General features: G+C 42.9%; 1 protein-coding gene across 4 annotated transcripts in view; it reads right to left on the reverse strand.

The window, feature by feature from the left end:
• Window positions 1-2,326: 2,326 nt before the first annotated feature.
• The window catches only part of ATP10B (ATPase phospholipid transporting 10B (putative)), a 739,295-nt gene continuing 728,249 nt past the window's right edge, over window positions 2,327-13,372 (reverse strand). For all 4 annotated transcript variants that reach the window (XM_075344442.1, XM_075344439.1, XM_075344440.1 and 1 more), the window contains 4 exons: window positions 13,025-13,105; window positions 11,832-11,936; window positions 8,286-8,470; window positions 2,327-5,935 (listed from right to left, as the gene is read on the reverse strand). In XM_075344442.1, coding sequence (XP_075200557.1) covers window positions 5,548-5,935; window positions 8,286-8,470; window positions 11,832-11,936; window positions 13,025-13,105 — 759 coding nt within the window. In that variant the 3' untranslated portion in view covers window positions 2,327-5,547. The remainder of the gene's footprint in view (window positions 5,936-8,285; window positions 8,471-11,831; window positions 11,937-13,024; window positions 13,106-13,372) is intronic.

A 13,372-nucleotide genomic window follows, 5' to 3' on the forward strand; every position in this document is an offset into this window, starting at 1 on the left:
TCCTTAATAGATGTCAGATCAAATAGTGTTATCAGTCACTTAAAGGGATTGTCCACAATTTTTATCCTTTGACTAGGTTCTGTCAGGTTGGTGGAGGTCCAATACCATTCACCCAACCGACCAGCTGTTATCACCTGTGATGGCAACTAGATGTTAGCGGGGAATAGCACATCTCTGTAAAAGGTTTAGTCCTGCTGTCAGGTACTGCAGATCAGCGCCTATTGAAGGGAATAAGATCGGCTCTGCAGTACCTGGCACCGTATGTGGAGTTGTGGTGTTCCGCTTTGTATACCGCTTACCTCCGACCATTGCTGACCAGTGGATGTGTATGGTATTCGACCACCACCGGTCTGATATACAAGTCGAAGGCTAAAAGTAGGGGAAAACTAATACTACTATTAGTGCCAACAGTCTCAGATCCATAAATAGTGTCAGAAGACTGTCTTGCACGGAGATTGATTTACGGAGATGAAGGACAAAAATGCCATGTCTCATAGTTACAGGGATTGTCTGAGGCAGTGCTGGAGTGGGATGAAATGGACCCACAAGAGGAAATTACTTTTGATACGAGTCTCCAAATTAATGACCTCTTTTAAAAGTTTATTGCAATCTTGTTTATTACTCACACATACGATGTATCATCATCATCGTCAACATCATCATCATCAATTAGTACCGGAGGTAGTTTGTGAATCATCACGTAATCAATGTTCCCTGGAGAAAAAGTGAATCACTACTAGATAGGGTTGACCCCTGCTGGACTATTTGAACCTTTTTGGACCATGGACCAATTATTTGAGGAGTAAAATTATCCCCGAAAGTAAATGTGCTACTGCGGGAGCAGTGTACAGCCAATCCAGGGCCTCGTTAACTACAGCGCATCTACTCCAATCCCCCTATCCCTTCTACCAATATTTTTAATGCTGAATTCTGGTCCCCATAGGCTTATATGGGGACCAGAATCCGGCCAGGAACCATATTTTAAAACCAGATAACATGGGCCTGTCCCAGTTATCTGAGAGTCTGCTCATCACTAGACAAAACCTAATGAAGAAAGACAAAAAAGCCTTTTTTTCCCCACAAACAAGTGCTGCTCATACATATAGGGTTTGTCTGTTATTGGATTTGAGCTCTATTCTAAATGTTTCTGTAAAAATAAAACAACAACAACAAAAACAAACCTTTTTATTAGTGTAATACTCTGGGGTCCAGGGGGTTTTACCCAACTCTTCGCTGGGCCGGGGGTGCAGATCCTCTGCGTCATGACGGGCTGGCCTGGCCCGGTTTCGAGACCTTGAGGCGTACAGGAGGGCGGTGGATGGGAGGAAGAATGGAGGATGAGGGTAGTGACGGTGAGCAAAGTCTTTTTAGATCGTGACGCTACCTGTGGTCCGTGGCCAGAGATGGGTCGCCGCTGCGGGTGCTGCTCTCCGGGGCTGATGGTGAAGGTCGCAGCCGGGATGGTGTTGCTCCCCACAGGCGGAGCGGTTTTACCACTGGGCAAGATGATTAAGGACGGACGATGGGGATGGTGGTAGTCCCCGTTGGCGCAGCAGCACTGGGTGATGGCAAATGAGAGGCAGAGGCAGGGGCTGCGGTTCCAGGTCTTTTACTCACTGGTAGTTCAGGCACTGCCCCAGAGTACCAGTGTCTGCCACGATGGGCTCCAGCCGATCTCGGATAGTCTGCGGTCACCGCCGGTGCCCATGGAAGTCTTTCTAGTGAAGTGTCCCCAGTTTGCTATCCGGAACCCAGGCTGAGCCTCCAGCTCCAAGCCACGGGCTCCACGAAGAAAGAGAAACACCCGACTCCTGTTGTCTGTGCGAGATGTTATCTCAAGCCGCGCCCGGGAAAGTCTCCTCTAGTGAGATGGTTGCGTCTACTTCTTACTCCAAGTGGTGCCTGCCCCCAGTGGTGGTCCTACCAACTGGGGATGTCCCATGCTTCATGAGGCTAACCTCCCTGTCTGCCCTAGTCCACCCCCCAGTGGGAAAGCACCTTATTGTTTTATGTGTGTGGTTTTGTGAAGGCATCGGCAGTTAACCCCCTCCTAACCCGGGATCGATATTACCCCTTAAAGGAGGTGTAATACCCTATGGCGCCTGAAGCCTCAGGGGCGCCACATTAGCGTCACACAAATCACACAATATGCTAAACATCACAGACCCCAACAATGTTACCCCCCTCACCCAAAAAAAGGACATCCTCAGAGGGGATGGAGGTCAGGGGAGTGTGGTGTGGTGCTCTCCTTCCGATTATTACACATAAAATGCCAAACGTCATGTAAAAACAATCTTTAATGTCATTTTACATTAAATAAACCTTTTACAATTGACAACAGTGATCACGTGATGAGGGACAGACGTCTCTGTTAAAAAAACACCAGAAAGATTTTTTTTTTTTTTTTTTGGACATGTTACATAGAAATACTAATAAATACATAAGTACAATTAACAAATGCATTTCCCTGAGTTTACCAGATTGATTGAGAAGAACAAATGGTAAGAATTAGATCAGAAGGTAAAGTGTCAGCCTATGATTTCATCGTGAGAAAGGGGCTAAATGGAGTGTAGCTACATAACCTATTGTATGTCTGAAAAGAAGGGAAGGGAAAAAAAGAGAGGTACCCAAGCAGATGAAAATATGCCCAAAATGGCTCTCAGGCATTTTTTTACAGCCTTTTTTTTAGGGTGTGACTCCCATGGTAAAACACCGCAAATAAAAATGATGGTGTGTGTGTGTGTGTGTGTGTGTATATATATATATATATATATATATATATACATACACACACACACACACACACACACACACACACACACACACACACACACACACACATACACATATATATATATATATATATATATATAAATATATATATATATATATATTTATAAAGCCTGCTCTATTTACTTGGCAAGCCTTCCATGGACCTGAAAAGTGTTCCAAACGTTTAAAAAAAATGCCCTGGAATAAAAATGCAGGGTTTTTCTTAAAAAAAAAACAAACAAAAAAAAAAACAAAAAAACAACCAGGAACCCAAAAAAACCCCAAAAACTACAAATGTGCTGCAAATTTAATTCATCGAAAGAGTATTTGTAAACATTCGTCATAAGAAATAATTGTGAAATGTCTATTCTTTTCTGTGGTTGCTCTACAGATTTATCAGCAGAATATGGACTGTTTTATGGCAGCCTGTACTCTGCGGGGGAATATGCGAGGAGATGGGAGAAAAGTGTAGATTTATATTGGAATGCTGTGATTAAGAGCAATAACCACAAGATTTAGGGGTTCATTAGTAAATTCATAGAGTTTTAGGATGCACAGAACGAATGATCAGTTTCTTCATAGATGGCTGTGTTACTGTGGTTTACAAAAATATCATAGTACTAAAAGTGCAATACATACAGTGAGGAGTGATGGGTTAATAAAAAGATCCTAAAATATATAAATTAAAAGTAAAAATATGTATTAGTCTATTTGCTTTGCACAAACTACCATTATTATGACTGATATGGAGAACCCCATTGTTTCCAATGAATTATTTTAAGTATTCAGGACAGGAAGCTCACGACACACCGGTAACGACTTCGCCTTCCATACATAAAGAATTACCTGGGTTACTGAAGCATATTCTTCATCACAAGCGGAGATCCATTTTTTTAAAATAATAAATAAAAATCACTAATTGTATGTTTTAAGTGTATTAAATGTGGGATTTCAGATATTGATTTCTAATATCCCTCAAAAGTAAAAGCATAACTAAAAATAAATAGAGTGAACAAAGAACTAGATGCACATCTACTTTCCTTTGTTCATGGCAGCTCAAAACAAGAATATTTTCTTAAAATGACATTAAATTGGAAATCGGCATTTATGGCAAGCAGGGAAAATGTATTATTTTCTCTTGGCACATATATTTGGCATAAAGAAATGAGCTCCAGTATTGTGCATAAAGACGGACTAGTAGATATTTCACAAGGACAGGTCCACTTCATATTAACGCAATAAGGATGCATCCAACGTGACCAGACGAAGAGGCCCCATCCATGACCCCATAGACTTAATCTTGAAAATGGTCATATGGTCCATTTTTACTTAAAAAGATGAGTGATAAGCTACTAAAATTACATTTTTTTCAGATATTGTGCCACCTTTATCCTTGTCTTGAGCTGCAGTACTTCGTTTAAAGACTGGCACCACTAAAAAGAAAAGGGCTGACCCTTTTTTTATTCCTGCCTTAAGGAGCTGAGGAATCGACGGACTTCCATGGGGCAATTAATTGGCCGTTTAGTTTGCCATTAAATGGGTTTTCAGATGTAAGATATTAATGACCTATACTTAGGATTGGTTATCTGTAGTGATAAGTGAGGACTACCATGCTCGGGTGCTTAAGTACTCGTTAAGATAAGTTGGATGCTCAGATTGGTGCGACTCAACTGCTGAGTATAATGTAATTTAATGGGGAGTTTGAACATTTTTCTGTAAGAGTTCCCAGAAAAATTATCAAGTCCCCAATTGACTCCCATTATAGTCAGGTACTCGAGTTGCGCCCATTCGAGCATCCAACTGTTCTCACGTAGTACCAAGCACCAGAGCATGGTAGTGCTTGCTCATCACTAGGTATCAATATCACATTGCTGGGTGTCCGTCACATGTCACCCCTACCGGTTAGCTGGGAGTGCTGAAGAAGGCCAGAAGTATGAACGGAGCAGGAAGAACACAGCTCTCTTCACTGTGTAGTGGCCATTCCCTGGTACTGCAGCCTAGCTCCAATTCATTTCATTAGGGGCTACAGTACTGTGAATGATGACCACATAGAGTGAACTTTTTGTTGAGCCTTTGTCGAATCAGCTGTTTGGTAAGAGTAGTAGGTTATGGGTCGGACCCCTACCAATCAGATACTAATAGGTAATGAATATCTTGGTTCTGGAAAGCCCCTCTAAATTTGTTTTAATATATTAATACAAAAACATAAAAATGGCTGACATTTTGTAAAGAAGACCTGTCCTATGACTTGTTCTGTTTTACTTCTAAATTAACTGTCAGTTCTGGAATGTGCTGTAAATTGTTAAAATAAGTCAGACAAATTAAATGAAAGACTCACACGTGACTAAGGGAACATGATTCAAGTCTCTGGATTTCGTGCAATTACCCTGCACAGACTACCGGCCCCCCTGTGGTCATCAGTGGCTGACAACTGCAGCCTATATGTAAAGTCAAAGTGTAAACTTGTGATATAGTCCATTATATGGGAAGAACACAAATTTGGGCAGGAAATTGTGCAATCAGAATGTTGTCTGCCAGCAGCTCATCGTTGGGGGCCAGATTACATCTGTACAGTTTGTAGACATAGTTCAATTTCCTTCACATAAAAAGTCTGTATTGCACCAGTCACAAATTTCTCCAATTGGATTCCAGTGTGTAAAACAACTTCACAGTTGAGGAGATGGAGGCAACGTTGACCTCTTTTTCCCAATATGGGTTACGCAGCTGAACGATATATACAAATACATTGGGAGAGTCTCCCAATATCATCTGTCTCTACACAGTGACCGTACTGATCGACCTGCGGTGGTTCGATCTGATGAAGTCCTCGGTGTTTTCTCTTAAGAGATCTGCAACCCCTTTGGATGGCGCTACAGGTGGAGGAAGGGGTGATATTGGATTACGCGTATTCCCGGGCGAATTGTTACTGCTATTCCCGTGGCTGGGTGAGCACACATTGTGAAGAACCCTTTCAGGAGTTGCAGGTAAACCATTTGTGAAGTTAATGCTGGAGTCGCAAAGATTGGAAGCCATTTCTATCTTATTCTTGTCCCTCCATTCTTGTATTTTGAACTCCCGCTCTTCTTTACTCAGTTTGTCCAGTTTGTGAGCTTTGATGATGGGGGTTACACCACATGTTCCTCTTAGTGCTTTGATGAAATACCTGTAAGATAAGATATAAACATTAATGTGTATGATGTGAAAGAAGAGAGCTGTAAGGTATAAGCAGCCAAACCACAGAACCCCCAAAACAACAATCATGTAAAATGTTTATTTTGATATTAGGTAGGTAGGTATTATGATATTAGGATAGGTTTTTCAGAAATTTTCATGGCTAACTCAGAACTCCTCACACAAAGGGTCTGCTATGGACTGCTATACTCCCAATATGGAGGATATGCCACATATCTCTGAGTGGTTGTAGGTGCTGTTGTGACTGCAGGACTCAAGAAGTGGCCTCTCATGTACAGCTCTTTCTATAGACTTGTATGGGAGTTCCAAAAATTGCCAAGCAATCATACTGGCCAATTTTGTAACTCTAATAAAGATGAATGGAAGAGCAGTAAAGTCATAGCCATACAATTATATACAGTAAATTTGGCACCCACATCTATTTGTCATTAATGGCATACCTTGTGGCTATGCCATAAATTTCCCACATATATTGCAATGCACGTGAGCCCGGTAACCAGTGGCTAGGTATATCACTACATATCGGGAACCTAACTCAAATGCCTCTAATCTGGGTTAAAAACCTCCATATCTGGGCAGCTATGCTGCAGCTATAAAGGGGAATGAACACAGCCTGGTTACAAGGCAGAGTGGTCATTCAGAAAAAAAATGCACTACAAATACTATATATCAAAAAGACTGACCCGCATATGGGACAGGTGTGAACAGGTGCTGGCTAAAAACACAATATAACTACAAAACACACACAGCTGCACTCTAAAATGCTAACAATGAATAAGTGAACTCTGGTATTACATTACTGCTATAGGAATATTTGAAAAAAGGAGATAATTAGCTTATATATTGGCCAACCAGCGGCAAGGCGATATCAATATACCGTGAACCTAACTCAAATGCCTGTATCTGGGTTAAAAACCTACATGTCTGGGCAGTTAGGCTCCAACTATAAAGGGGAATGAACACAGTCTGGTTACAGGTGGAGTGCTCAATCAGATAAAAATGCACTACAAATATTTTTTTTAAATATTCCTATAGCAGTAATGCAATAACCAGAGTTCCCTTATTCATTGTTAGCATTCTAGAGTGCAGCTGTGCGTGTTTTGTTGCTATACTGTGTTTTCAGCCTGTACCTGTTCACACCTGTTGAATGTGCATGTCAGTCTCTTTGATATAAATGTCTCATATGGCATCCATAAATGTGTGGCTGTGTCTTTGTTATTTCACTCCTCCAAAGATGGAACCTCTCATTGCAGTGGTTGTTTGCCTTGGCCAAGAGGCCTATTTCGTACGCACAACCTCCTCTATGATATCCACATGTCCTAGCCCTTTGATGATGAGAATGAACTTTAAAAGACACAAATGAAGGTATATTACTGCTCAAATAACATTTTTGCTTTATCAAATATACATGGGCCTGAACGCAAATATTTTTTGGATAGCGAATGCAAATGTTAAAAGGAATTGTTCAACAGAAAATGACTGTTCAAACCAAGCATGTCTAGTAGGTGAACCCTTCTGTGGCCCAACAGTTTAGAACACCTTCCCACCAACTTGCTTTCCCGCTACACCTCAAATCTTCTCTGACTCCTGTAAAACAAAGTTGTCAATTAAAGGGAATCTGCCAGCAGGCTTTTGCTACCTCATCTGAGAGCAGTATGATGTAGGAAAAGAGACCCTGAATCCAACTATGTATCACTTCGATTACTGGGTGCAGCCATTCTGACACAATCAAAATTTTTAGATTTAGCATGTATCAGAGCTCTGAGAGCTGTCCCTGCCCACACCAGACTCTCTATAGAGATTGTACATTGACAGTGAGGTGCCAGTAAGAGGAGGGGGGTGTTGGACTGTTGTGTGTGGGACATTGTAGTCCAAGTAATAAGTCCTGTTGTTTAAACAAACATATCAAATATTCAAGAGATCGGACCTTGACAAGTCAGACAGCCCTGAATTCTCTGTCTTAACCCTTGCAGCATGCTGTCTTCAGTTTACATAGCAAAACTCTGCTGACAGATTCCCTTTAAGGAAGAATAGGGTGAAAACTGATATAAAACAAGGGGGAGGGATGGTGCATTGAATTGTTGTGTGACTCCAAGAGTGCACCGAGTACCTGTGCTTGGTTTGAGCAATTAGTTTGTGCTGACACCCTCCCTTTAAAAAGGTCCTTATTCATGTGTTTTGCTATTGGCACCATCTTTGGTGTCTTTTTCCTGACACTTCCCTAATGTTGTCCTAACAACTTCTTTTACACAACCACATACTTGGCAATGACTGGTAACTATACCACATCAGAACAAATATATCAAAATAAATCTGCTTACCTTGGCAGAAGGGCCAGTATCGGAGTAAATATACAGACTAAATAGAAAGAAGCTCCTGACATCTGCTTTTCCATTACCCAGTATGGGGACGGCGTTTCACAAGAAACACATATGGCGCTGTATGCCAACGAAACAGCAAAATAGGCAAGGACGCTGCCGATCATTGTGATCCAGTGTACTATTGTCTGGAATGATAAAGAAGAAAAGGTGATTGATATTCAGTGACACTATGCCATTGATACATAATAAATGACAATCTTCTCATCTTTTCAAACATTTGCATGAAAGAACTCTGAACTTACAATGTGTTATGCTGAGCAGAAGGTCTGTGGAGTTTGGAGGTGTTGCCTAAGGCCCCCTTCACATGTCAGTTGACATACATACCGGAGACACAGACATACGCGGACCCATTAAAATCAATGGGTCTGCGCAAACATCCCTGTTTTCTCACGGACAGAATGGGCTCATGGAGTCCATGTGCTCCACACGGTGACATGCCCATTTTTCTCCAGCTGCATGGGTGTCACATGGACCACATACTGATGTGATCCGTGTGACATCAGTGGGACACATACAGGAGAAAACATATGTCTTTGAAATAAAATGGTTTTTTTATACCTACAGTAAGCTGTCTCCAGGAGTGCTGTCTTTGGTGCTGCTGTCACTTGCTTCCGGGCCCGCTCATTATTCTCATGCATATTCACTGCACCAGGGACCCAGAAGCAGCAGCGCCGGAGACAGCAGCGTCGTGGACAGGTGAGTATAGAATTTTTTGCTGTCCGTGTGCTATCACAAATCACACACACGGAACATGCACACACAAACGACCCACACCACGAACTGTGAAAAACCTGCGTTTTTACCGCAGACGTGTGAAGGAGGCATAACATAATGATTTTTCCGGTCCTGCCCTAGAAATAACAAATGGTCTCAATTTTGCCCAAAGTTTTCAAGAAGTTGCCAAAGTAATGCAATTCTATAAACCTGTCCTTACCAGTTAAATCCCATGCAGCTTTTGCGCTAGCTCATGGACCTGCAACAATGATTGGCGTCATGCAAGTGTTATTGTTGAGGCCACTGATTGGTTGCAGCAGTCACAAAAACTTGGTGCATTGTGTCTTTGTTACAGGACTAATGAGAAACACTAGAGGATGTAACAGGTTAGTGTAGGTGTGAGGGAAACCCTGGGATATGAAGATGAATTATGACTTCCAGTCATAATCGCTCTCATCACTCCATGGCAGTGCCCCCTCCCTTCTTGTTCTCAGATGTCCAGCATCTGTGAAGGTGTCACATCCCAGCAACACATCCCATGGCCATCTCCTGTGATATGGAGATTAGGTGATGTGGGAACAATGGACACAGGATGACTCCCTGCCGTGACCCTGTAGTAGGGGCTGCTATCTAGTTAGCAAGCTTGGAAGTATCCAGACAGGACGACTCCAGTAAAAAAATGGTTCATATCTCGCAAGCCATATTTCCGATAAATATGGCAACCATAAAAATGGTGTCTCCGCATGCGGACGATGCTGGCACACCCTTTTTATGGAAGCAGGACCTGGGGAAATACCCCAGGCGTGATATCAGCCAATGGGGAACTAGTAGACAAGTCATGAGTCCTCTCGTTCTGTAGCTAAATTCATAGCTGTCACAATGAGAGCGTTGGCGTCCGCCTACGACGCTCCCAGGCAAAGTTATGGCCCATATTCCATGTGTGGGTATTGTCCATAACTCCAGCCAGGGGTGGAGCAGTGCTCCCTCTGAGGTCACTAAGGTAGGAGGGGACCTGGATTTGCCCAGGTTGATAACCCTACTTCGGCCATTTTCCAGTGTTCTTCTGCTCGGGGGCCTGGTTGGGAAAGACCTGTGAGGGAGTTCCTGGAAACCTGGTCTACAGCGCCCCCCTGTGGCCAGACGCACAAGGTAACTGCTGGAACTGTGTATGCCTGTTTGTAAACCATGCTTTGTCTGTAACTGTACTCTGACATATGTATATTCTGTAGATTCCCTATTGTATATATTGTATTTTCTAGTGTGCTTTAGGCTGATTAAATTATATAATTAATCTTGGGCTGTTCTGTTATCTCGATCTTGAATCCCACGTCTGTGTGTTCGGCTAATAGTTACCGTGAAGCGGTTGGTGGCAGCGAGTTGTGCCAAGGATTATTGTGGGGAGGCCAGTGAGATTCGGGGAGGTTTTATATATTCCGCCCGCGGAGGTCGGGGGAATATATACCCTACTCTCACCGGGGACCCTTCAATAATCGGCATAAGTAGTATAGCGGCCTCCTTGCTTATTGTCGGGCAATTCCATAATTGGCCTGACTATAAGAGGGGCGCTAGAGAGCGCGTCACGTGCTCTGTCTGTCGGTCGGTATAAAGGAGGGGTGACCCCCACTTGTTACCCCCCGATTGTGACGTACTGGTAGCCAGCGCGGGGGATTTATGAGTGACCCCCCCCGGTGGTTCGTGACAGTAGGGTTTTTGTTGTTGTTGTTTTTCACCAGTTTCTTTTGTGGGGCAACTTATTAAAATTCCTGGATCACAACATTAAAGGCCCCGTCACACGCAACGACGTATCTAACGATATATCGCCGGGGTCACGGATTCCGTGATGCACATCCGGCATCGTTAGCGACGTCGTTGCGTGTGACACCAACGAGCGACCGTTAACGATGGAAAATACTCACCAAATCGTACATCGTTGACACGTCGTTCATTTTCAAAAAATCGTTGATTGTTGAGGTCGCAGGTTGTTCATCGTTCCCGAGGCAGCACACATCGCTAGGTGTGACACCCCGGGAACGAGGACCAACAGCTTACTTGCGTCCGCCGGCAATGAGGAAGGAAGGAGGTGAGCGGGATGTTACGGCTGCTCATCTCCGCCCTTCCGCTTCTAATGGGCGGCCGCTTAGTGACGCCGCACAAACCGCCCCCTTAGAAAGGAGGCGGTTCGCCGGCCACAGCGACGTCACTAGGCAGGTAAGTAGTGTGACGGCTCCGAACGATATTGTGCGCCACGGGCAGTGATTTGGCGGTGACGCACAAACGACGGGGCGGGTATGCTCGCTAGCGATATCGCTGCGTGTGACAGGGCCTTAAGAGAAACACATTTGAAAACAATACATTTTATTAAAGGCTGTTTAATGTCACATTATTAGGATTCTTTCATACATCCTCAAAGCTTTACTTTTGCATATGGGTATGATGTGTAGAAGAAAGGATAGAGAGCATAAGATAAAAGTATCCTACATATCCCAATATAAGAGACAATATTTACTGCACCAGATTAATGTATAGTAAATCACAGCCTATTGTATAAAAGAGCATAGTGTCCCGCTGAGAAATCTCTACATGGTACCGGCACAGTATTGTATTTTGTCAGCAGCGCAGTAGGGATCAATGTTGGCATTGATTAAACTAGATTGATTGGGTGCTCACGTTACCCGTCTATCTACTATTTCTCAACAGAAATCTTTACCGGGAGACAAAGTTACTCCTAATTATATGAAACAAAAATAAAACAATCGCTACATTCAAACTTACCCAATTCTTTATCTCAATGGCAAGATGAAGCAATATAGTAAGGAGGGCACATGTGTTCATTGGAGTACCGAATGAAAAAAGGTCAATCCCAGATTTATAGTACATCTACAAAGGAAGCAATGATGTTCATTAAATAACAGATACAGAAATATAGTGCCAATCAATACAGGCCTCTGCAAAGTGGTCACTGTTGCCTCTACCTCCATAATGCACAATTCCTTCTACAAGCATCCGATCATAAAAGTCAGGATTTATCAGCCATTTATAGTTGTACTGTACCTCTCTGAACACTTACTGTACATATAGCATTCTTCTGGTAATTATGTACAGTGTGATATATCTTTCGACACCCACGACTAGCTACACTTCTGATGACACCCACAAGTAGCTTCACCTCTGTTGACACCAATGAGTAGCTACATCTCTGATGACACCCATGAGTAGTTACATGTCTGACGACACCCACAAGTAGCTACACCTATGGTGATACCAACAAGTACCTACTTCTCTGGAAACACCAACGAGTAGTTACATCTCTGACGACATCAACTAGTAGCTGCACTTCTGGTGATACCCACAAGTAGCTACACCTCTGGCGACACCTACGAGTAGCTATACCTCTGATGGCACAAATGAGTAGCTACACCCCTGGTGGCACAAATGAGTAGCTACACCTCTGGTGGCACAAATGAGTAGCTACAACTCTGGTGACACAAATGAGTAGCTACACCTCTGGTGACACAAATTAGTAGCTACACCTCTGGTGACAACAATGTGCAGTTACACCACCGCTGACACCGATAAGTAGCTACACCTCTGGTGATACCAACGAGTAGCTTAACCTCTGGTGACAGCAATGAGTAGCTAAACCTCTAGCGACATCCACAAGTAGCTACACTTTTGACCACAACCAGAAGATAGTTACTTCTGACAACACATTTGAGAAACTTTATCTCTGGCAGCAAACATTTGTAACTATACCTTTAGAAACATTGCATTATACATTTTAGAAAACTACACATGGCTGTATTCTTGATACATGTTTTTATATTTTCACCCATTAGTGGTGACCTGCTTAAAGCCTTACAGCTTCAACCATTTAGTCCATCTACCTATACAGCCATCTCCAGACATGAACCATCCAATGTGCTAAACCTTTCTTGATTATACAATATATCAAATGAAATACTTACAAGGTAAGGAACAAAGAAGCAGATAAGACTTTGATAGAAGGCATCCAGGATGGCTATCCAAAATGTAGACATCTTATATGACTATAAGAAAGAGAGGCAACGTTACCAAAATGTATCAAACATTTACATTCATTTCTGTGTATCATGTGGAGGTGTAACTTGAAGCTCTTGGGCTACAGTGCTAAATCAGTAAGGCCAAGTTCACACTTGCGTTGTTGTGCATCAGTCACAATCCATCGCCTTGAGGAATTACGGTATCCTGCAAAATATTTTGCAGGAATCCATTTTTTGCCCATAGGAGTCTATTAGCGATGGATTGTGACGATGGCCGTGCGTTGCATCCGCCGC

The sequence above is a fragment of the Anomaloglossus baeobatrachus genome, chromosome 4 (assembly GCF_048569485.1).
Source record: "Anomaloglossus baeobatrachus isolate aAnoBae1 chromosome 4, aAnoBae1.hap1, whole genome shotgun sequence".
NCBI lineage: Eukaryota > Metazoa > Chordata > Amphibia > Anura > Aromobatidae > Anomaloglossus > Anomaloglossus baeobatrachus.